Source organism: Arvicola amphibius, chromosome 4 (genome assembly GCF_903992535.2).
Source record: "Arvicola amphibius chromosome 4, mArvAmp1.2, whole genome shotgun sequence".
Lineage (NCBI taxonomy): Eukaryota > Metazoa > Chordata > Mammalia > Rodentia > Cricetidae > Arvicola > Arvicola amphibius.
Window position 1 is genome coordinate 90266609 of NC_052050.1, and position 24817 is coordinate 90291425.

The 24817-nt window shown below is 46.8% G+C and overlaps 2 protein-coding genes across 4 annotated transcripts in view; both read right to left on the reverse strand.

Annotated features, from left to right (window-relative positions):
- The window catches only part of Clcn7 (chloride voltage-gated channel 7), a 26463-nt gene extending 17858 nt beyond the window's left edge, over positions 1–8605 (reverse strand). For 2 of the 3 annotated variants that reach the window (XM_038325134.1, XM_038325135.1), the window contains exons 1-2: positions 8393–8605; positions 1044–1112 (exon numbers count right to left, since the gene is read on the reverse strand). In XM_038325134.1, the coding sequence (XP_038181062.1) occupies positions 1044–1112; positions 8393–8530 (207 nt within the window). In that variant the 5' untranslated portion in view covers positions 8531–8605. The remainder of the gene's footprint in view (positions 1–1043; positions 1113–8392) is intronic. The other variant, XM_038325136.1, reaches the window with a different exon arrangement.
- A 10515-nt stretch (positions 8606–19120) lies between these two features.
- On the reverse strand, positions 19121–23476 carry Ptx4 (pentraxin 4). The gene is given in 4 exon segments (XM_038324581.1): positions 19121–19761; positions 21223–21328; positions 21330–21878; positions 23339–23476. Coding segments are annotated over 4 exon segments (1434 nt in total).
- Positions 23477–24817: the final 1341 nt, after the last annotated feature.

Below are 24817 nucleotides of genomic sequence, written 5' to 3' on the forward strand. Positions count from 1 at the left end.
TTAAAAGTGTGCGTCACGACTGCCAGGCCACAGACCATCTTATAAACACAGACAAAGCTGAGTGTGGCGGAGGACACCTACAGTCCTAACACCCGGGAGGTAGAATCACAGGATTGGAAATTCAAGGTCAACTTGGGTTCTATAACAAGACAAACAAGGGAATAAAACAAGAAAGGAGTCAGCTGAGCGAGAGTGCTTGCCTAGTAGGCACATGACTCTAGGTTCTATCCCAAGTCTAAAAGAACAACAAAAGCACTAAAGAAGCTAAAGTAGGGGTCAGAGGATGATCAGAGTGTTTGCTCTAGCAGAAGAAACCCAAGTTTGGTTTCTGGGTATCCACATCATACAGCTTAGAATAGCCTGTAACTCCTGCTCCAGGGGGATCCAATGCTCTGCCTGTGAGGACACCAACACTCACAGGCATGCAAGAACACTCTGCACCACTGCTCTTAGGGACAAGCAGAACCGCAGCAGAGAGCACCAAAGACAAGCAAATTCCAGGGGAGGCGGTGCTCAGGAAACATTCCCATGTTTGTTTTTTCAAGATTTATTATCTGTATGCACATGTGTAGCCATGTGCATGTGAACACAGGTACCTATGGAGGCCAAAAGAAGGTGCTGGATCCCAGGAGCTGGACGTACAGGTGGTTGTGGGCCACCTGACATCAATGTTGGGATCTGAACTCTGGTCCTCTATAAGAGCACTATGCCCTCCTAGTCCCTGGAGAACTTGTTTTGGGGTGCCAGAATCCATCCCAAGATCAGAGGAAATGGCTGCTCTTCATCCCCGAGGACTCCTAATCCCTCAGAGACCCATCTCACCTGAACACCAACACTAAGCTCACTCTTGCCCAAGGTCTCTGTGCTCCACGGTCTCCTTCACACAGTGCTTCTGCCCACCTCTTCACACCTTCATGGCCTCAGGGACCATATCCACATCCTGTATGCTGTCTCTAGGAGATGCTAGCTGCTAACCACATGACTCTGTCACTTTCCTTCACTAAGAGCAACTCAGTGGGAGCAGGGAACATCACACCACTCACTGGGTCCAGAAGCTCATCGTCCAGCTCCACGTTGTTCATCTGTCCAATGCGGAAAAGTGCAGAATGAGACTAAAAACAGAAGAGAGGCCATGAGGGCACCACGTAAGGGAGGGATACTACTAATTCCTATTCCCACCCTCACATGAAGGATGCGGAGACAGGAGGACCACAAGTTTAAGTCCAGTCTGGGATACACATTTAGGGGACTGGAGAGATGACTCAGTGGTTAAGAGTATTGGGTGCTCTTTCAGAGGACTTGGGTTCAATTCCCAGCACCCACAAGGGAGCTCACAACTGTCTGTAACTCCAGTTCTAGGGGATATGACCTTCATATAGATATACATGCAGGCAAAATAGCAATACACATAAAATAAAAAAATTTTAAAAAGTTTTGGGACCAACAGTGTCCTAAACTGCTAGGCTCAGGAAAAAGGCAAGTAAGCTCCATAGCCTATTGGCCACTGTGCTGGCCCAGAAAGGAAGTTGCTGCACAGGATGAACCGTTCTCAGAGTTTCAGTGCTGTCACTGCCTCCCAGTCAACCTGTACAAGAGGTGTATGTGACAGGAATTGTACCAGGCCTGAGCCCATAAGGACTCTTGGAATGTCGCTCCCTATGAACCCTATTCACCTCCTCAGAGAAACGTCCTGAAGCACTGAGTGACCAGGCAGAAAACACAAGGACGGTGAAGCAGGGGCTGAGGGGCACAGCAGAGGGTAGGTGGCCAATCTGTTTTACCTATCACTGACGAGCTAGGCAAGCCAAAGGCCATCAACGATCGTTCCATTACAGCACAGGTGTGAAGAGTCAGACACACGAGGCCTAAGAAAATGAAACCCCAGCAGTTCCAGAGGATGATGGGAGAGATGCTGGCTATGGATAGCATGACAGTACTTGCTTACATAACCTCGACCCCAGACTTGGTGAGCAGCGGCCCAAATCCATGATAAGGCAGCAGCAAGCAGAACCCGAAATCAGATGAAGGCTGACAGAAATGTGCGATAGCAGAACAATCCACAGGCTGGGGAGGGGCACAGGTGCCTGGTCCTCCTTTGCAGGGAAGGGCTGCAAAGGGCTGAGAGTTGAGCAGGACTAAGGAAGTGGAAGGACAGGTTCCCCGGATCCAGACACACTGCACAACTGGCAAACTCGGTGCTCTAGTAGTGAGCTACAATTACTCAACACACCACCCAAAAAGGAACTGGATGAGAACTCAGGCCTGCTTGGGACAGTTTTGCAACTTCTAGAAATCTATAATTATTTCAAAGTTACATAAAACAAAAATTCCCCCACACCAAAAGACTAAAAAGGTAACTTTCAAAACAGAACATAAATGCAAATCCTCGCATTTGAGAGAGGATGGCTGACAGGCAGAAAACAGAAAAATACAAATCACTCACACATACAAAAAGGTAACAAGAGCAAAGCTCTGAGCTGACCAGGCATGCATGCAACGCATATACATACATGTAAGCCAGTCTGGGCTAAACAGTATGTTGCAGGCCAATCAGAGCTATGTAGTGATATTCTGTCTCTGCTTCCTCCTCTTCTCCCCAAAATCCAAGGTCATCCTCAACTACAAAGTTGTTTGAGGTCAGTCTCCATAGTATGGTTACATCCATAAGGACAGAGAACAAGAGGTGGTGGCCAGGGGTCAAAGGAGGAAGAAAACTCTGGGCAGTTTCAGTTCTACAAAATGAAAAAGTTCTACAGACTAATTGCCCAACATTAAGAATATACCAGACCAGGGGCTGGAGAGATGGCACTGGCTGCTCTTCCAGAGATCTTGAGTTCAGTTCCCAGCAACCACATGGTGGCTCACAACTATCGATAATGAGACCTGGTGCCTCTTCTGGCCTGCATGCAAACACACAGGCAGAACACTATAAATAAATAAATCGAAAGAAAGAAAGAAAGAAAGAAAGAAAGAAAGAAAGAAAGAAAGAAAGAAAGAAAGAAAGAAAGGACGGACGGAAGAAAGAGGGAGGGAGGCAGGCAGAGAGAGAGAGAGAGAGAGAGAGAGAGGGAGGGAGGGAGGGAGGGAGGGAGGGAGGGAGGGAGGGAGGGAGGGAGGGAGGAAGAATATACCACACAGGAGCTGGGTGGTGGCGGTGCACACTTTTAATCTAAGCACTCAAGAAGCAGACAGGAGGATCTCTGTGACTTGAAGTCAACCTGGTCTACAGAGTGAGTTCCTTAGCCAGAGCTACAGAAAGAAACCCTGTTTCAAAAACAAAAACAAAAAGCCAACATCCCTCCCAACCTCCCCCACAAAAAAAGCAAAGAAAAGATTATACCAGACAGGTGGTGGCATAACTGCAGCCTGTAATGCTAGATACTCAGAGGCTGAGGGAGGAGGATCAAAAATGAAAAGCCTGGGCCTAGTGGATAAAGGAATCTCCCAGAGCCTGAGGACCTGAGTTCAATTCCCTGAATCTATACTGTGGAGGAAGGAATCCTCCAAGTTATCCCGATTTCCACACATCCACCATGGCATATATGTGCAGACACACATACACACAAAATGAATAAACGTAAAAAAAATGTCAAAGCGGGCCTCGACTACACAGAGAGGTCAGGACCACTCTGAGACGCTTAAACTCTGACTTATATGCTATATTAATACTCTGACCCCACATATAAAAAAATTGCTGGGTGGTAGTGGCACACATCTTTAATCCCAGCACTTGGGAGACAGAGGCAGGTGGACCAAACTCACAGAGATCCACCTGCACATTTCCCGAGTGCAGGGATTAAAGATGTGTGCCACCACCACCCAGCCCTGGCTCTATTTTTATATACTTTTTTTTTTTTTTTTTTTTTTTTTTTGGTTTTTCGAGACAGGGTTTCCCTGTAGTTTCTAGAGCCTGTCCTGGAACTAGCTCTTGTAGACCAGGCTGGCCTCGAACTCAGAGATCCGCCTGCCTCTGCCTCCCGAGTGCTGGGATTAAAGGCATGCGCCACCACTGCCCGGCTATTTTTATATTTTTAACACTTTCTAGAGACAGGATCTCTCTACATAGCCTTGTCTGACCTGGAACTCATTATGTAGACCAGGCTGGCCCTAAACTCGGAGATCCATCTGCCTCTGTCTCCTGGGTGCTGGGATTAAAGGTGTGTGCCAGCATCTAAAACTTCATTTTTTTAAAAAATTGCTCACTGGAGCATACTGCCCACATTCCCACCTCCATGAGCAGCTGCCAGATGCCAGGCTCTAATGCTAAGAAAGCCCAACTGCTGCAGTGAGGGGGGACATAAAAAAAAGGCTATACAGCAGCACAAATGTGACAAAGGGTCTACAACAGGCAGATCAGCCCAAAGCAGGAAGGAGTGGGTCACAGGACAGGCTTGGCAGTGGATGTGGTGCTGTATGGCTGCCTGCAAGCCGGCAGGACCCTATCCTTCAGCCCTCTACACCCTGCTGGGCTGAGGCTTGTTTATAAGCTGAGTGAGGAAGTGAAATTCCTAAGACTAAGAACCAACAGCTTCCACCAGAAGATAGCAAGACCCAAGGGCCACTAGGGACAATCAGAGGACCTTCCCCGAAGCTCTCTGATAGCTCCAGGTCTCCTGTCTTCTCCCAAAGCACCCTCAGACTATGGTCTGTGGTTTGCCAAGTCGTCAGGGCAGAACATAGACCCACACTCACCTGAGGTCCCGCCTCTGCTGAGAGAGGGGGTGTCTCTGGGGGCAATTTCCAGAAAGAGCCTGTAAAAATGCCCTGCATTTAAAGAGACTGCAAACGTAGACTGCCTCCTCGCCACCGCCATTTGCTCTAGGATCAGCCTCACAGAATACTCTACTTCCCATTGCTTATACACATGACCATGACTCTCAGGCTGACCTCACCCTCTCCCTAGTCCACTATCACCCCACACCTAAGAAAAAGACCAAAGCTTTGGCCTCCAGGTAGTCCTGCAGGGCCTGGGCTTTAAACAGAGCCCCACCCTGTCCTACCTATAGCAACTACCTCATTGCTTGGCCTGCTTCTGACTGGCTGAGGTGGCAACAATGCCATCACCAAACCCTGGAAATGCTGTAACAAACCCCAGAGAGCCAGGAGGTAGATCAAGTTCAGTGCCCAGACTCACCCCACGGTCCCCCTTATTTTAAAAGGGTCCTGACTCCAGACTACCTCACAAAGACTCTGGGTGCAGTATCGGGACACTCCATTCTAACTATGAGCCTGCCTATTATCCAGAACAGACTTTCCCTAGGTAAAGCCGCACCAAAACGTCATTCAGCTGAAGAGGGGCACAGACAAGTGTCAGGTGCAAAGGCAGCGGGTTTCCTTAGTTTGATAGGGTTTTTTTTTTTCTTTTTTTTTTTTTTGTTTTTTCGAGACAGGGTTTCTCTGCAGCTTTAGAGCCTGTCCTGGAGCTAGCTCTTGTAGACCAGGCTGGTCTCGAACTCACAGAGATCCGCCTGCCTCTGCCTCCCGAGTGCTGGGATTAAAGGCGTGCGCCACCACCGCCCGGCTTTTGATAGGGTTTTTTGTGTATGGGGGAAGCTTGTTTGTTTTGTTTTGAGACAGGGTCTCATCTAGTTCAGGCCAGCTTCAAAATCACTAACTTTTCAGGTGGTGGCAGTGTAAGCCTTTTATCCCAGCACTCAGGAGGTTGTGAGTTCAAGGCCAGCCTTGTCTACAGAGCGAGTTCTGGGACAGGCATCAAAGCTACACAGAGAAACCCTGTCTCGAAAAACCATTTAATCAATCAATCAATCAATCAATCACTGATCTTCAACTTTTGATCCTCCTGCCTTCACCACTTGCACACTGGGATTATAGCTATTTGTTACCACACCCAGTTTTATGTGGTGCCGGGAGACTGAACCCAGGGCTCCACTGATGCTAGGCAAGCATTCTATGTCTCCAAATTCCTGCTGGTAATGTTTAGTATTTATCGAGAGCCTGTTTTCTATTTTTTTGTTTTGTTTTGTTTTTTTGGTTTTTTGAGACAAAGTTTCTCTGTGGCTTTGAACTTTGAAGCCTGTCCTGGAATTTAGTCTGTAGAGCAGGTTGGCCTTGAACTCACAGAGATCCGCCTGGGATTAAAGGCATGCGCCACCATCGCCTAGAGAGAGCCAGTTTTCTAATAGGCTTGCTCAGTGTTATACATTCATTAACTTTTACAGATGAGAAAACTGGCACAAGCAGGTCTCAGATCCTCCTGAAATTCTGGCTGCTCTATTGCTCACTGCAGAGGATTCCCAACCTGTAGCCAGTGCCTGTTCAATCCGCCTAAGCAGGGCACTGGAGCCCTTTAGACCTAAGCCAAACTCGAAATCAACTCATATGGCTGAAAAGGACTTCCACACCCTGCGCCATACTCCAAACTATTGTAGCATTGTGATCATATACTCTCTTGGTCCTGAGCTGATCTGGGGACCTTGCACTATTCATATAGGGCACAAAACACAAAAGTGCTCTTTGCACCTATACCTATAGGGCTCCCACACATAAAATCAGCACGGGGCTGGGCCTGTTTCCAGAGGGAAGGAAGCTGTCTTAGTGCACCTCAGAGACCTGCACACAGATCTCACAACCCATAATTACTTATTAAAAGTTGTGTGACACCAATCAATCAATTGTTGGCTTTTTTTTTGTTTTGTCTTGTTTTGTTTTTTTGAGACAGGGTTTCTCTGTGTAACAGTCCTGAGTGTCCTGGAACTCACTTTGTAGACCGGGCTAGCCTTGAACCCCACTGAGATCTACCTGCTTCTGCCTCCCAAAGTGCTGGAATTAAAGACGTGTGCCACCACCACTTGGCTCCAATCAATTGTATTAACTGCAGATTTAAAAGCTATAATGGTATTTAGGGGGAAAAAATCAACTCATTCTTTCAAAAGAAACCAACTCTTTGGTCAAAACAAAAACAAAACCTACAACCATTCCATCCTGAGAAATCTAAACTCAACTTGTATCAGTTTCCAATCTCTTTTCCTAAAACCAGTTTAACTTTTCTTTCTGGAGAGAGAGAGAGAGAGAGAGAGAGAGAGAGAGAGAGAGAGAGAGAGAGAGAGAGAGAGAGAGAGAGAGAGAGAGGGGTGGAGGCCTGGAGAGAAGAGGGTGGGTGGTCAGATCCCTGGAGAGAGAGTTACAGATAGTTGAGCCACTGGACCTGGGTGCTGGAACCTGAACTTAGGTCTTCTGCAAGAGCAGCAAACACTCTTAGGCCCCCAATGTTGCTTTCTTTACAGCAGGGATAACAAACTACACCTCCCAGAAACACCTTAAGTGGCTCTGCCACAGCCCTGCAGTTTTACTGGAGCCCCTTTGATTGCTGCAGGCGGCAGACCAGATTTGCAAGCAAATGTCACTTCAAAGAGTTGCTTCCCAGCAACAAGGAACTGACTGACTTTCATTGTCTGATGTACCTTCAAGGGTCTAGAAAAACCTCAGCAGAGGTGGGGTTTTCCTGTCCCATAGCCACTCACAAAAAAAAAAAAAAAAAAAAAAAAAAATATGTAAATTCTGATCTTGTGTTCTTCCGAGCCTTGAAAATGGTAGAGGTGTTTGTCAGACAGCTCCAAAATCAGGAGAAATGGTCAAGGACGGTAATAAAACAGACTAACATCAAGAGAGTCACATAAATACCGGACTCAAAATTAATACAATGCACACAGGCGGGGAGCCAAAGGCATGCAAATAAGTAAACTAGTAACCCTTTCAAACATGAAGCATTTAAAGGCACGAACTGGCCTCTGACTTGTTACTTATCAAGTCTGGCTGCACGCTCCAAATTCAAAATCAATCAGGTAGTGAGAGAAAATGCGTGGAAATCCTCGTCATTGCATTTCTGTCCCAAACGTCTGGAACTACTCCTGTGGAAAGGGAGACTGACACTCTGAAAGCGCAGTTCTGCCATTTCAAGTGTGAAAGCTGCCAGCCGTGCAGTGCAGGTCTTCCAAGTGCCTGAGAAAATGGGGCAGGATCATGAATTCATAGCCAGCCTGCGCTACACCATTGAGACCCTGTCCTGAAAAGCCAAGGGCTGGGGAGCAGATCAGAGGTCGTATGTTTGCTTAGTATGTGTAAACCCTGGCCTCGACCCTCACCACGGAGAGTAAAACTTAAAAAACCAAAACAATTTAAGAAGTTCTAGGCTCTCTAATGACCATTGTTGGAGGGGAGGGCAATCACTTCTCTGGAACTAGACTGGAAAAAGGGGTTCCGAGGGAAAGAAAGAAGGGTAATGAGTGAAATGGGTGCGAAACTGTCAAAAATCAAAGTCTTCCGGGATTCAAAGTAATAACAGGAGAAAGCTGTGGCCTTCCCCCGGGCCCCTCCGGTGCATTGAGACCGCGCTACGAATCCAGCGGCCACATCTCCGGCCCGCGGGCCTCACCTGGCGCGCGGCCGGCCCGGCCCCGTTCAGCAGCGGCGTCTCCTCGTCAGGCTGCCCCGTCCTTCGAAGCAGCGGCGCCGTCTCCTCATCATCGCGGTCTCGGCCGGACCAAGATACCTTCTTAGAGACGTTGGCCATGGCCCACTGAGGACCAAACTCAACTAGAACAGCCGGCCGCCCGGCAGCGTTCCCGTGACCCGTGCTTGGGACTCACGTGATCCGCCATCGGTGCCCACGTGACCGACGATGGTGGCCCGAGAGGTCGGCCTGCGTAGGGTCTCCTGGGAGTTGTGGTTCGCTGGCCTTTGCAACCCAGGCTGGACCTCTCAAGAGCAGTATCAGTGTTTTCAGTGGTCTCTGACCCAGACTCCAGAGAAGAGCTAGCCTGAGACTATCCTAAGATGCACGCCCAGTCCCTGAAGAAAGATGATGTGGAAAAAAAGAAACTAACTGTAAGGGTTCTGGTATCGACCCTCTTAACCAAGTTGGCTTCACGTGTCTTCTGTGCTACCAGCCTGGAAGAGCAGCATCATTGCTGTAATTCCGGGGAAAGGCTTTGAGACCCGACATTCCAGACACGGAAAGTTCTGTCCTCCGAAGAGTCTAAGACAGCGCGTGCGTGTGGCATTGCCTTGTCATAGGTTGATTTAGGCAACAGTATTTTAGAAAGGTTGAGTTTACCAAGTGTAGTCTTGGTATCGGTGTTCTATCAGTAAAGTTGTTCTTAGGCGATATAGCCTGAAATATGTAGGGACGAGAATTGGGATTTGATGCTGCAACTTCAGGAACTCGGAACTAACAGTAATCATCATGGGTGGCACTCTACAGAGAAGGAAGGAAAACGGTGCAATGTTAATTTCTCGGCAGTGTCCCGGAAGTTGTTTTACAAAGAATGGTAGAGGGAGCAAAGAAGAAAGTGTCCACTTAATGAAGCAAATAGGTGCAATGTGAAAGCTACATTTAACAGACAAATATTGGAGAGGGCTGTGGTGATGGTTCAGCGGTTAAGAGTGTTGACTGCTCTTCCAGAGTAGCCAGGTTCAATTCCCGGCACCCACATGGCAGGTCACACCTGTCTGTAATGAAACTCCAGGATCCAACACCCTCACACAGACATACATACAGGCAAGACACCAATGTATGCAAAATAAAAATAATTATTTTTTTAAATATTGGAAAGACTGGGGTTAGCATGGGTAACAGTGAAAGAGCTCTATAAAAAGTAACTAAAATATAATTCATACTTTTTGTTTTTTCTTTCTTTTTTCTTTTCTTTCCTTTTTTTCTTTCTTTCTTTCTTTCTTTCTTTCTTTCTTTCTTTCTTTCTTTCTTTCTTTTTTCTGAGACCTGGTTTATCTGTGTATCCCTGGCAGTCTGGCTGTCCTGGAACTTTCTCTGTAGGTCAGGCTGGCCTCAAACTCAGAGATCTGCCTCTGCCTCCCAAGTGCTGGATTAAAGGCAGACAACACTACTGCCCAGCAGATTCAGATTTTATTTTCTTTGTGTGTGTGTTATTTTTATTTTAGTCCTTAAAATTGTCTAGTGATCTCTTTGACATCTGCATGAAATATTTTCAGAGATTCTTCATCTTCATCCTCCAAGCAACACTATCCTTCCTCCATGTAATACTAGCATTTTATGTAGATGGCATTTCCTTTTTTATAATTTATTTTATTTTTACTTTATGTGCATTGGTGTTTTACCTCCATGTATGTCTGTGTGAGAGTCTCACATCCCTTGGAACTGGAGTCATACAGTTCTGAGCTGCCATGTGGGTTCTGGAAATTGAACCCGAGTCCTCTGAAAGAGCAGCCAGTGCTCTTAACCCCTGAGCCATCTCTCCAGCCCTGATCAGATTTTCAAATGACAATAAAAATCATGTACTAAGAAAGTTAACAAAGAGTCTAGGATATATATATATATATATGTTTATATACAGATAAAATATATTACCTTGCAACTTTCTGGGGGCTTGAAAATTTCCAAATCAAGAAAGTTTAAATTTTTCCTTAACTTCTAAGCGTGGGAGGATTACAGGAAACCTCCTTCTCTTCACATAATTTGAAGTACAACCAAAACTAAACACAGAATAAGAGGAAGGAAGTCAAATGGGGTTCTGATTTTACCCACAATTACTCTGCGAGTGTGTGTGCATGTGTGCGTGTATGTGTGTGAGTATGTGTGTACATGTATGTGTGCACGTGTGTGTATGTGAGTGTGCATGTGTGTGAGTATGTATGTGTGTGCACATGTGTGTATGTGAGTGTGTGCATGTGTGTGAGTATGTGTGTGTGCACGTGCGTATGTGAGTGTATGCATGTGTGTGAGTATGTGTGTGCATGTGTGTGCACGTGCATGTATGTAAGTGTGTGCATGTGTATGTGTGAGTGTGTGTGTGCATGTGTGTGCATGTGCATGTATGTGAGTGTGTGCATGTGTATGTGTATGTGTGTGTGTGTGTGCATGCGTGTGTATGTGTGTGTGTAATACCAAAAACAAGATTCCTTCCAACAAGGTGTATTTTTATCACTGATGCACCTAGACTTTGTCACTTTGCAGGATGGTGACAAGTATATTATGACCCTCTATTGTACTGCTGGGCACAGAGGTTGGAAAATAAAGATGACTTGTCTGACTAAGGTCATTGGTGTTCAATGGGGCTTGAACTTAAATCTGCTTACCTTCAAAACCTTGTTCAAAAACCAGGCAATCGCGGTGCACTCCTTAAATCCCAGCACTTGGGAGACAGAAGCAGGCAGATTGCTGAGTTTGAGGCCAGCATGGACAGCCAGGGATACACAGAGAAACCTGTCTTGAAAAATAAAAACAAAACAAACAAACAAAAACCAACCCAACTTTGATTACAATTTCTTTGCATCTAGGACAGACAGCAATCTGCTTAGAGGTTCAGAGGCAAGAAATCCCCTCTTCTCTGGTTCTTCAGGGTCAGGGACCACTATTCCTTCCTTCCTTCTTTCCTTTTATTTTTTTTATTTTTTATTTTTAAATATTTATTTATTTACTTATTATGTATACAATATTCTGTCTGTGTGTATGCCTGCAGGCCAGAAGAGGGCACCATACCCCATTACAGATGGTTGTGAGCCACCATGTGGTTGCTGGGAATTGAACTCAGGACCTTTGGAAGAGCAGGCAATGCTCTTAACCTCTGAGCCATCTCTCCAGCCCCCTTCCTTCCTTTTTTAAAGATAGGGTTTCTCTGTAGAAACCCTGGAACTAGCACACAGAGACATACCTGCCTCTGCCTCCCAAGTGCTGGTACTAAAGGCATGAGCCTGTCTTCCACCACTGCCTGGTTTCCTTATTCTTGACACAAAGTAAAAGCTCAACAAGCTGTCAGTTGAACTGAATGCACAGGCTTGGGTCTTGCTGGATGATAGGGTATGGGGAAAGAAAGGATGGGCAGAGGACTAAGCAGAGTAGAGGTATTGGGCACAGTAAAGATGTAGGAGGGGACATGAAAAGTCCTGGGTCACACCTGGGAGGGGAGATGATCTCCAAAACCCTTGCTGCCAAGGTGGTACAATCCTCACAGCTCCAGACAGACCAAGGCCTTCAACTTATTCTATTTTTACTAGCATTTTGTATACTAAGATTAAACTCAAGACCTTACACATGTCAGGCAAGTGCTCCATCGTTGAACCCCACCCTAGTCCTTGTAAGAGGAAAAATGGACAGGGGTGGACAAGTTGAGTATGGAAGAACCAAAGGCTTTTTGTTGAGACTGACTCCTTCCAGAACCAGGATTGTAACAATGGATACAGATAAAGTAAGAATCTAGTGGCATTAGAAAGAGTGGGTCTCATAGTTCAAAGGTACAGGTGACTTTTGCTGACCTTACTGGGAGACTGAGTCGTACCGATATGCTCAGACTGTCAGGTTTCCAAATCTAACAGACTTCCTATGATAGCCTGTCCCAGATCTCTATCTGTCCTTGGGGTCCTGCCATACTGCCTCCAGAACTGCTAATTGACCCCATCTAAAGCGTTCTGCCTACCTGGAGTTCCTTTTGGCCCCACAGTGTCTCCTGGATGCAGCAGCCCACTGTGCAGTCTGCTGAAGTAAGTCCTGAGGTCTGCAGTGTGCTATCTCAGTTCCCCTAGGCCATTTCAAGCACCTGAAAGCTGGGAAGAGTGTAGAAATGATGCTCTTCAGGGCTGGAGAGATGGCTCAGAGGTTAAGAGAATTGCCTGCTCTTCCAAGTCCTGAGTTCAATTCCCGGCAACTACATGGTGGCTCACAAACATCTGTAATGAGGTCTGGTGCCCTCTTCTGGCCTGCAGGCATACACACAGACAGAATATTGTATACATAATAAATATTTTTTTAAAAAATGATGCTCTTCAGTGTTCTGTTCTGCTCTGTTCTGCCTCTGAGCCTCCGTGTGTCTGGTTACTTCCAGTTATTCTAGTCTGATATATGAGATTGAGAGCAAGAATTTGTAATGAAGCCATTAGAGGTTCAACTCCTACTTGCTGCTAGGGGTCTTGAACAGAACTGCAATACAAGGGACCATGTTGTCCCTCCAGCAATCACTAGATTGTGGCTCTTTCCAGGAGGAAGATGCTGATCCCCACTCTCCTCAGAGCTATAATGAAATGAAGCAAAAAAAAAAAAAGTTCCAGAATGTGTCAAGAGACTCAAAGAAAGAAGGTTTGAGGAAGAGGGGCTTTCAATTGGGTGTGCTTGAGACCAGAAGCTCAGGTCCTTGGGGGAAGCAGAAGGCAGTGGATGATTCAAGATCACAGCATGAGGTGTCCACGGGAGTTTCCAGTTCTACAGTCCAGTCTGGCTCTGACTCAGGAACAGGCGGCCCAGGATGCTGATTTTAGCTGGAGGCCTAGAGCCCTGGGCGCACCAAGAGGTTGGAAAGATGCTGTTAGGAGGCTCATGCAGGGGGCTGGGATGTGGCTCAGTTGGTGAAGTGCTTGCCTAGCATGCATGGCTCGCTTCTGGGAAACACCTGTGATTCCAGCACCAGAGATGGAGGAAGGAGGGCCAGAAGTCCAGGGTCATCCTTGCTACACAGTGAATTCAAGCCCAGCTTGGGCTGGGCTACAAGAGAGCTGGTCAAAGACAAAGGGCTGATTTAGAGCCATGTTCCCATGGCAGAGCAAGTGGGGAGGGCACTGCATACTGCCATCTGCCTCCCCCTGGATAACAAGGTGGCCAGATGGGAACCAAACCTCTGCAGAACGGAGGTTACCGTGCATAGAGTGCAGGAGGCCTCGGGTACATGGTTTGATTAACATTGGGTATGTGTCACCTCTAGTCTGCTTTCTTGCTTTTGAATTTTTAAAAACATTTATCTGTGTATTTTGCTTGCATGTATGTACACCATGTGTGTGCCTAGTACCTGTGGAAGCCAGAAAGGGGCATCAGATCCTCCAAAACTGGAGTGACAGATGATTAAGAGCTGCCATGTATGTGCTGGGAATCAAATCCTTAATCCCTGAGCCATCTCTCCAGAACCATGTTTTACTTTTGAAATGGAAAAGGGATGTGGTGGCATATGTCAATAATCCCAGCATTTGGAAAACTGAGGTGAGATGGGAGGGTAGCAAGTTTGGTACCAATCCAGATTATACAGTGATACTCTTTCACAAACAGAAGTCCAAACCAACGATGCAGGAGTTAGCTTTCTGTAGGCAGAAAGAGGCACATGGTGAAAACTGCAAGATGCCACAAGTGTTGCAGTGAGAATGAGCACTGAGGTTAAAAGGAAGATTGTGTTGAAGTGGCAAGGCCTGAAATACTGCAAAAATGAAAATAGACAGGCAATAACCAAACTGGTGCCGGATATAGTAGTGCACGCCTTTAAATCCCAGAGGCAGAGGCAGGTGGATCGCTGTGAGTTTGAGATCAGCCTGTGTTATTGTTCGTTCCTTACAGGATGCTCAGACCTGAAATAATCACACAGAAACTATATTATTTGCAACAGTTTGGCCAATAGCTTACATGTATTTCTAGCTAGTTGTTATATCCTAAACTAACCCATCTCCATTAATTATGGCCTACCAGCAAAGTTTCAGCGGACTCCAGTGGAGGCATCTGTCTCCTGTGGCAGCTTCATAGGTTCTCACTGACTCCGCCTACTTTCTCCCAACTCTCAGTTTAGTTTTCCCGCCTAGCTCTGTTCTGCCCTATCACAGGCCAAAGCTGCTTCCTTATTCATTAACCAATAAAGACAACACATATACGGAAGGACTTCCCACACCAAGCCTGGTCTGCAGAGTGAGTTCCAGGACAACCAAAGCCACATAATGAGACCCTGTCTAAAAAAGAAAAAAGAAAGAATGAAAGAAAGAAAGGAAGGAAGGAAGGAAAAGAGAACAAAAGAAAGAAAAGATAACCGAGCTGCTGAGATAAGAGGAGGGACCAGGCTCTGGGTCAGTGAGGACGGGCTGGCTTCCCCACCCCCAGCCTGTTTATAAATGTTTATAAAGCAGCATTGCCGGGCTGGAGAGATGGCTCAGTGGTTAAGAGCACCGCCTGCTCTTCCAAAGGTCCTGAGTTCAATTCCCAGCAACCACATGGTGGCTCACAACCATCTGTAATGAGATGTGGCGGGCGGGCATACATGGAGGCAGAACGTTGTATACATAATAAATAAATAAATCTTTAAAAAAAAAAAAAAAAAAAAAAAAGCAGCATTGCCCTTTCATATATTCTTGCTCCTCATATAACTAATTTGTAACAGAGAACGTCTAACAAAGCCTCTACACACTGCAGGAAAGAAACCTCAGACCACTCCCTAGACGACAAGTTAAACTACAAATAGTTAAGAACAATGGCAGCTACTTCTTGAGAATTCAGAGAGCTCGGTATAATTAGCAGCACTTGGACAGCTACAAGGTCCGATATCAAGCAGGCCAAGTGAATGATGGTTGAAGTCAACAACTAAGAAAAAGTCGGGGGACTGGAGAGATGGCTCAGAGGTTAAGAGCTCTGGCTGATCTTCCCGAGGTCCTGAGTTCAATTCCCAGCAACCACATGGTGGCTCACAACCCTCTGTATGAGATCTGGTGCCCTCTTCTGGCGTGCAGGGATACATGCAGACAGAACACTGTGTACACAATAAATAAATAAAAAAGAAAAAGAAAAAGAAAAAGTCAGGGCCAGAAATGGACAAGGGAAAGAAGTTCAATCATAACTAATCTGATACACAGCACACACCCAGCTCATATGCATGCCAGGGCCAGGGAAATTAACTGAGCATGGCAGCCTGCTCAGCAGCTCAGTCCTAATGCATCTGGAGAACTGGCCAGTCTCATAGAGCTTACCTCAGTCTTTGTCCCATTCCTGCCATAGCCCATAAACTCCATATACAAAAGAACCCAATGATTTTTTTCCTTCTTTTAGGAATTTCTTTTATTCCACCCCCACCCCGCCATCTCAGTTACTTCTGAGACAGGGTATCTGTCCTGGAACTCACTCTGTAGACCAGGCTGACCTTGAACTCACAGAGATCCACCTGCCTCTGCCTCCTGAGTGCTGGGATTAAAGGCATGCTCTACCACTGCCCAGCTTCCATTTTTTCTTAATTTCTCATTTTTAAATAATTTTTCCTAAAGCGTGCCTTCTCTTTGTTTACTCCCCACCATTAATCCTCACTTTTATTAGATAGCAAGCTTGGTGACCACCGTCCCTGTTGACTTCTGGTGGTTGCCGAGTTGCTAGCATCTTAGAGTACAATTGGGTCCAGAAAGATTCTGTTGGACTCAACATTCCTGTGAAGGAAGGAGAACAAAAGGAGGGGAGGGGGCTAGAGAGATGGCTCAGTGGTCAAGAGAATTTACTGTTCTTTTAGAGGCCTGGAGTTCTCTTCCCAACACCCAAAAGAGGTCGCTCAGAAACAATTTTAACTTCATCCTCAAAAGAGCTCTGGCCTCTGTGGTCCACACAGCATATGCTCACATAGATCCACATAGATATATACATGATTCAAAATAAAATCAGTCCTTTGTTTTTTGTTTTTGTTTGTTTGTTTATTTCAAGACAGGATTTCTCTGCCACTTTGGAGCCTGCCCTGAAACTAGCTCTTGTAGACCAGACTGGCCTCGAAAATCCTTTGTTTTTAAGAGGGGGGTGCATTCTGAGGACCAGCCCTGTCCCCAGGCTCAGTGGGCCTCTCTGTGTCCCTTTGCCTGTTTTCCTGGCTATAACAATGGACTCTTGACTTGAAGATATTGATTCTGGTTCTTCTCTGGGTGTTTTTTCAGTGTCATAAAGGTAATGCTTTTCAAAAGCACACCAAAACTGAAAGCAAAAATGCCTGTTTTAATTGTCAAACCATGTTTCAAAAACAGATATATTTTTATTGTATGTGTGTGAGTGCCTGTGTGTATGTATATGCACATCATGTGTGCTGGTGTCTTCAGAAGCCACAGAAAGGCATTGGATGGAGTTACAGAAGGTTGTGAGCTGTCCTGATAGCTGGGAACTGGACCTAGGTCCTCTGTAAGAGTAGCAAGTGCTCTTAACTACTGAGCCTCCTCTCCACCCTGATGTGTTTTGTTTTGTTGGTTGTTGTTGATTTATAATGGCTCCATTTGGAATCTGAAGAGACGGTTGTCAAGTAGACAAAGCCATGGTTTGCCAGGGATGTTGAGAAAGGGAATCCATCACATGTGCTGATGGGGATATATACTGGGCAGCAACTTTAGAAAACAGTTTGCAAGTTTCCTTCAATTCCTAGATACGAATTTACTATATGGTCCATTTGATCATGAGTATTTTCACAGGATAAATAAAAAACATATCCACTTACTCAATGACATGTGTACATATGTAAGAATGGTCATAGCAACTTTATTCACATTACTGAAAAAATTAGAACCATCAAAATGTCCATCAGCAAGGACTGGAGAGATGGCTCAGCAGTTAAGCGCACTGACTACTCTTCCAGAGGACCTGGGTTCAATTCCCAGCACCCAAAGGCAGCTAACATGTTACTGTCTGTAACTCCAACATCCAACATCCTCACACAGACATACATGCAGGGAAAACACCAATGCAAATAAAATAAAAATAAAAGAGCTTTTAAAAAAAATGTCCATCAGCTAATGAATGGAAGTGCTAAAACTAGATTATAGTGTGCTTTTAATCCCAGCACTCAGGAGGCAGAGGCAACTGGATCTCTATAAATTCAAGGCCAACCTGGTCTACAAATGGAGACGGCTAGGACTATTACACAGAGAAACCCTGTCTTGAAAAACAAACAAGCAAACAAACAAAGAAATAAAACTAGATTGTGATGGTTGCTCAACTCAGCACTTTTATTAAAACCTTTCAAAAAATTTAAAAGGGTATATATTAGCTGGAAGTTGGTAGTATTCCAGGTGGTGTTCCAGGAAAGCCAGGCCTGTTACCCAGAGAAATGCTATCTCAAAAAACAAACACATAACAACAACAGCAAAAAGGCACATATAATATGAAAATTATGCCTCATAAATGACATTTTAAAGCATTACTAGTGGATGTTTAATGGTAATTCTGAAAGCTTCAATAGCTACCACAGGAAAATAGAAAAAAAATGACCAGCTGACCTGCGGGTAATGCCCAGGGCTCCTGGGAAAAGGGGAGAGAGAACAGAATGTTAAGCCTTAAGGGGGAGAAAAAATGTTGTTTTTTTTTTTTAAATATTTATTTATTTATTATGTACACAATGTTCTGTTTGTGTGGATGCCTGCAGGCCAGAAGAGGGCGCCAGACCTCATTACAGATGGTTGTGAGCCACCATGTGGTTGCTGGGAATTGAACTCAGGACCTTTGGAAGAGCAGACAATGCTCTTAACCACTGAGCCATCTCTCCAGCCCCCTGGGAGAAAGAATGTTAAGCCTTTTTGGAGCCTGGAGCCTGTTCTGGAACTAGCTCTGTAGACCAGGCTGGCCTTGAACTCACAGAGATCTGCCTGCCTCTGCCTCCCAAGTGTTGAGATTAAAGGTGTGCGCCACCCCTGCTCAGCAAATGCTAAGCCATTTCCAGGAGAGTAATGTTGGAACATCCACATCCACAGGCAAGCTTCCGTGAGTCTTTAGGGAAGAGATAACCCCAGGAACTGGCCTCTCATCTGTCTGACAGCTTTTCGTGGATGCGGAGGTGAGGCAGAAGGAAGGCCCCACAAGCCCAGTGTTCCGTCCACCAGCTCAGCCGGGTGATAGAACAGCATCTTACTATGAAGTGAAAACGACCTTGAAGGTGCAGCCTGTAAAAATGTCACTGTGAAAGTCAGGGGTCTCAGCACTCAAGGGGCTGGAGGATCATGAATTCAAACAATCTAGACTACAGACAGTGAGAAACTGTCAAAAGAGAAGGGAGGAAGGGAGGGAGGAAGAGGGATTGGCGACTCACATCTGGAACCTTGGCACTCTAGAAGCAGAATGCTGTCAGATTGAGGCCAGCCTGGGATGCAGAGCAAGTTCTGGACCAATAAGGACCACAGAGTGAGACCCTGTCTCAGAAATCAATAAACAAACAAAACCACAAAAACCCAACCAAACGAAGGAAGGATTCCACAGCAACAGAAAGTTGCAGTGTCCACTGCACGGTTTCCATCTCCTCCCAACCTCCGTGCAGGAGTCTACCTCAGAGCCCAAGTGCACAGACCCGCGGTGGCGGCAGGGAGTGCTTTGGAATGCGTTGATGCGGAGGCTTGCCCTTCCTGCTGGTCTTCACTGTGATGCAGCCGTGCGTGCGTGGCAGCCTTATGGACACTGCTCCAGACAGGTGCAATTGGCCCTCTGCACGAATCCACCCACGGATGTGGCATTGGTCAGTGTCAGAATGGCACCTGTTGGGAGCTCTTTCCCAGTGGCATGGTTTGCCACTTCTCTAGGGACCAGTGCCCGATCCCAGATGGCCAAGCCAGATATGCTCCCCACAAAGGCCTCAGAGCTGTCAAACTGACCCCCCATAGTGTCTTGTTCCTGACCCAGCACAAGGGACCCTCCAGGAGGGATCTCGTAGCCCTCCCTGAAGCGGGAGCCAGTAGCTACTATCCTTCGGTCTATGTGGAGCCAGTACCTGCCCTCCATGGATGTCCAGATGATACAAATGTGGTGCCACTGACCGTCCAGGAGTGGACGCAGGGACAGTTCCCTGAAGACCGGGTCGCCAATCACAAAGTGGATAGAGCCAGGGACCAGGGAGTCTCGGCCATGCAGTACTAGCTTGTTGTCATTGTCTTTGGTGGCATAGGAAAGGAGGGTGCCCAGGTGGCCGGAGGCCATGCGAACCCAACTGCAGAAGGACAGAGCTCGTAATGGCACGAAGAAGCCCGGGCTAAGAAAGATCACATTTTCAGTGGAGGCGTTGGGAAAAATTAGCACTGGGCCCGTGCTGCAAACTGAAAACAGAGGCAAGAGCATTATCCCAGAGCCTGAGGCAATTCAGAAGTATCCTGCTGCAGGCCTGGCCCTGGCTCCCACCTACATCACCCAGGGTCTTTGGAGTGCTTACACCCCTTCTCTGTACTCACAGTCTGAACGCTTCTGCTCCACAGGTAAGGCCTGAGGATAACTTCTAAGGGATTGGATGGATCCCCTATGCGTGACCCAGCTGTCTGCCTAGGAGGACCTCAAAACCAAGGGAGCCTCTGTCTGAGCTCCCTAGAGCAGCTGTAACTCTGCCACAAGGCTATTGGCTTAAGCCAGCCCTCTCCTGGAGGCCATAAACTTGAAACTGGTTTCACAGGGTTCCAGACACAGCTCCTCCCCCTTCCCCCAGGCTCAGAGGAGCTACCTCATTCTGTTTGGAACTGGTAGGCGTCCTCCCTGTAGGCCTTGGCTCTGGCTCTGCCCAGTTCCACACCACATCCTCCTAAGCTCTGCCTCTGTCCTCAAGTGTCCTCCAACTCTGACTCCCCTGCCTTTCTCTCTAGCCTCTGGTGACTATTATCAGCCAGAGAATCTAGGATGATTCTATAGAAAATAAATCCTTGGGGTCCGTTTTCAGTGCGAGTTGCCTTTAGAACTCATCCACGAATCACAGATAAGCAGGCACTGGGTCCCTCTTCCCTCTAGCAGCTGGTACCTGCTTGCCTGGGCATTCCTCAGTTGATCTTAAATTGAGAAATCTGCTGTATGACTGAGCCCAGTATCAGTAAGGCGGAGGGCGTCACAAGCCAGCAGGATTTGGGGTGGGGACTGTCCCGGACAAGTAGAGAAGATCGTGCCTCCCCGAAGAATTCAAGCGGTGATATTTTAGGAGGCAAGGAAATGATTAGGAATATAAAAGCCACTACTTTGTGCCAGATTAGGACTATAAAAGTCACCAGCCATTTCTGCCCGCTCTTTTAGACTCCTGATGGGCTCCTGCACAACCACAAACTAAACTGTTTCACTTTTGCTTCTCTGAGACCCCAGGATTTTTTTTTTTTTTTTTTTTTTGATTTTCGAGACAGGGTTTCTCTGCAGCTTTTTTAGAGCCTGTCCTGGAACTAGCTCTTGTAGACCAGGCTGGCCTCGAACTCACAGAGATCCGCCTGCCTCTGCCTCCCAAGTGCTGGGATTAAAGGCGTGTGCCACCACCGCCCGGCTAGAGACCCCAGGATTTTTATTATGTTTCACATAGTTCCTCATCTTGAGGCTCCTGATTCAATCACTTCAGAAGAGGTCCTTCTGCCGTGTGTCCTTACCTGCTGAGGACCTGCAAGTAGCAAGGCCCATTCTCTCTTCTGGCATTGGGCATATGGCCCTTGGGGGGAAAGATTTTTGGGGTGACAGGGGTGGGAAATGACATCATAACCTCAGGTATTGCTAGGGAAACCTAGAATTGGATAAGAAGGTGACAAGCTTGTGACACTTACTGTTTCCTGGTCCTTGGTGGGACCTTGGTGGAACTGCTTGATGGCTGCTTGGGGCTTGGAACTTCTGTGTCTTCTGGACACGGGTAGTGAAGTCTTGGGGGGGATCTCCCGCGGTGGAGTGAAGCCCTGGATGTCTGGCTGTTTCTCCTCATTTGCAAGGAACCTGGGCCTTGCTGAGCAAGCTGAGTGGGGGTCGGGACTGTAGTCATCCCTAGAACCGCAGCACCAGGGGAGGCCCTTTGCATGTGTCCCTCAAGAGCAGCAAGCCTGGCCTCCTGGTTGTGGACTTGCTGTGTCAGGCTGGCCAGCGCATCCTGTAGGGCCCTAAGGCCCAGGGCCAGGTTTGCTGTAGCCTCTCTCTGTGCCTTCTGCTCCTTTTCCTCCTCCACCCACCGCCTGCTGTTTGTGCTCAGGGAGAGGTTCAAGGCTTGAAGCTGGGCATCCACCTTCTTGCTCCTGCGCTGGCTCTTCCTAAACCAAGTTTTTAGGTGAGCCACATCCTCTTGTATGGCGGCTTGAGACTGGTTCACTGCTAGGGCTATGGCTTGGCTCTCTTCCACCAGGCTCTGGAAGCGGGCATCCACATTGTAGTACACGTTATAGTTGTTAGCAATGTCCTGCAGGTGTGTTAAGGTCACCTGTTGGAATCTCTGAAACTGTAAAGAGAGCACAGGTATCACGGGATTGGGGTGAAGCTATCCTAAGTGGACTTCAGACGCAGTCATTCTGCATGTAGTGATGGCCCTGGATATAGATTGACCAATTTCTTCCTTGTCCCCATGCTAGAAATGTGGGGGGGGATTCTTATGACTAATCCCAAAGGGCCAAGTACAAAGGGGGTGACTGCCCTCAGGTGCCACAGCTGCATGATGTAAGATGTGGGCTTCAGACCCAGGCCCTGGCTGCCATCCTTCCCTCTGGGAAGACCACAGCCTGTTTTCTCACTGCCGTGGTCCCCAGGGTTACTCCTACGATCTGAGGGGACTGAAGATGAGCTGTTGGTATGAGTGCATTTAAAAATAGTTTAGTTCTAGGCCGGTTTCATTTACAGAGCAAGTTTCAGAACAGCCAGGACTACATGGAGAAATCCTGTCCTGAAAAACAACAAGAAAAAAACCCCAAATTTTAGATGTATTTATTTAATTTTATGTGTATGAGTGTTTTACCTGCATGTATGTTTTTTATGTGCACTAGGTAAGTAGTCAATGCCTTTGGAGACCCCCGGAGCTGGAGTTATGGATGATTGTGAACCATCGTGTGGGCACTGAGAATGAACCTGGGTCTTCTGGAAGTAGTTAGTGTTCTTAATTGCTGAGCTGTCTCTCAGCTTCCAAATGCCTTTGTTTATTATTTACCTATGTTTTTGCAGTTCTGGGAACCGAATCTAGGATTTTGCTCATTCTAGGCAAGGCAGCAGCACTCTGCCATTGAGCAACCTTAGCCTTTCAGAATTTTGGGGGAGGGGGTGTTGGTTTTTTTCAAGATGATGTTTCTCTGTGTAATGGCCCTGATTGAACTGAAACTATTTGTAGACCAGGCTGGCCTTGAACTCATAGAGAGTCTGCCTGCCTCTGCCTTCTGAATGCTGGGATTAAAAGAGTGTGCCACTTCACCCAGCTCCTTTTCTGTTTTTTTGCTCGTTTGTTTTGAAACAGAGCCTCACTCAGTAGCCCACACTGGCTTAGAACTTATGTCATCAGGCTAGCCTCAAACTTACAGAAGCTCTTACTCGAATCTTCTGAGCATTGGGATTGTGGGAAATTACCATGCCTGACATTTTTGACATCAGTATAGAAAGTGCTTGGGCTCATAGCCCCCACACCTACGAACACTGCCTTGTACCGTTGCTACCAAGGCCTCTCCATCTGTGCTTTCTGGGGCTCCTAGAGAGCACTTTACGCCTCCTGCATCTTCCCAAACACATCGTCTAGTTGGATTTTAGAGCAGAGCCTAGCAAATGCTTACCTGATTTCCAAAAACAGGTGAGATTATCGTCAGCTTCCAGCAAGGAGAGCAAACCAACTGTTGTATCCAGTGAACACAGATAGCAGCTCCCTGTGTAACATTCATCTGCTACTGGCTTTATACAACCACTGCCCAAGTGTATTTCACCTACCTGTTCTTCTAATCGACGGAGCCTCTCAAAAAATGGTTTTCTTTGCCTAACGGGGTCAGCTTCCTGCAACAGAGTTCCCCGTGCATATATGGACACAGAAATAAGAAGGAAAGACAGGGTCTTCTTCAAGCAGCCCATGCTGGGAAACAGAGACACAGGGTCTGAGGTTGGTCCCTTGAGTCTGTCTCATACAGCTCACCCCTTGATGGTTTTTCTTTCTGTCCTGGCTGATCGTCCGGTTCTTCCTGCCATCTTAATGAAAGGCATCTGCCTTCAGTCCAATGGGCTCTGAGAACCCAAGGTTCCCAGGGAAACAAGGTTCAAACAGGCACAAACTGTTTCTTTGGATAAGCGGATGTGCTCGAGGTTTTGTCTGTCTGGCTCAGAGGCAGACAGGGGCTGATAATGACTCTAACAGGAGCACCTAGATTACAGTTCCCACCGAGAAGTCAAAGCAGGACAGGGGTTGAATGTGACCAGGAAGTTCTCAAAGCCAGGCCTGCTCTGGCGCCCAGCATTCCAACCTTGCACAGCCGTGTCCCATGAGTTCCCTTCTCATTCCCTTGGAAGAGAAATCCCTCTTGGTAATGTGCTGCGTTTCTCTTGAACTTATGTTTTTTTTTTTTTCTGGTAGAATGGGATATCTTAAAATTAGCTATTGTTTTTCTTTCCAGGGAAAGGGTCTTGCTGTGTTGCTCATGCTGGTCTTGAACTCCTGGGTTAAGTGATCCACCACAGTCTCAGTTAAGACTATAAGCATTTGATTTCTCTCTCTCTCTCTCTCTCTCTCTCTCTCTCTCTCTCTCTCTCTCTCATACACACACACACAGAGCACAAATTGCACACATTTTGAATTAATGTGATATTTCAATAAATGTATTATATGTAATGTTGAAATCAAGCTAAACATACCTGACTTTTCCTGACTGGCTTTTGGTTGTAGGCTTTGCAGGGGGATTAATGATGCCCCTGAGAAGATAATTCCAAGTTTTGACCCTGGGACCTGTGAATATAGCCTTATGAGGAAAAAACATCTAGGCATATCTTTTTTTTTTTTTTTTTTTTTTTTTTTGAGACAGGGTTTCTCTGCAGCTTTTTTAGAGCCTGTCCTGGAACTAGCTCTTGTAGACCAGGCTGGCCTCGAACTCACAGAGATCCGCCTGCCTCTGCCTCCCAAGTGCTGGGATTAAAGGTGTGTGCCACCACCGCCCGGCTAGGCATATCTTAAGAAGGGGTTACCCTGGGTACCCAGATAGCCCTGCACTCAACAACAAGTGTCCTGATAGAGACAGAGAGGAGCAGACACCATGGAGAAGGCCCAGTGAGGATGATGGCAGAGCTGAGGACAAAGCTGTCGCACGCCTGGAGCCTTAGAAGCCAGGGAAGACAAAGGCCTTACCAGCAGCTTCTGAGGTAGCATGCCACCTTGGTTTCAGACTTTTAGCCTCCAGAGATGAGAGAAGATAATGTTCTGTTGTT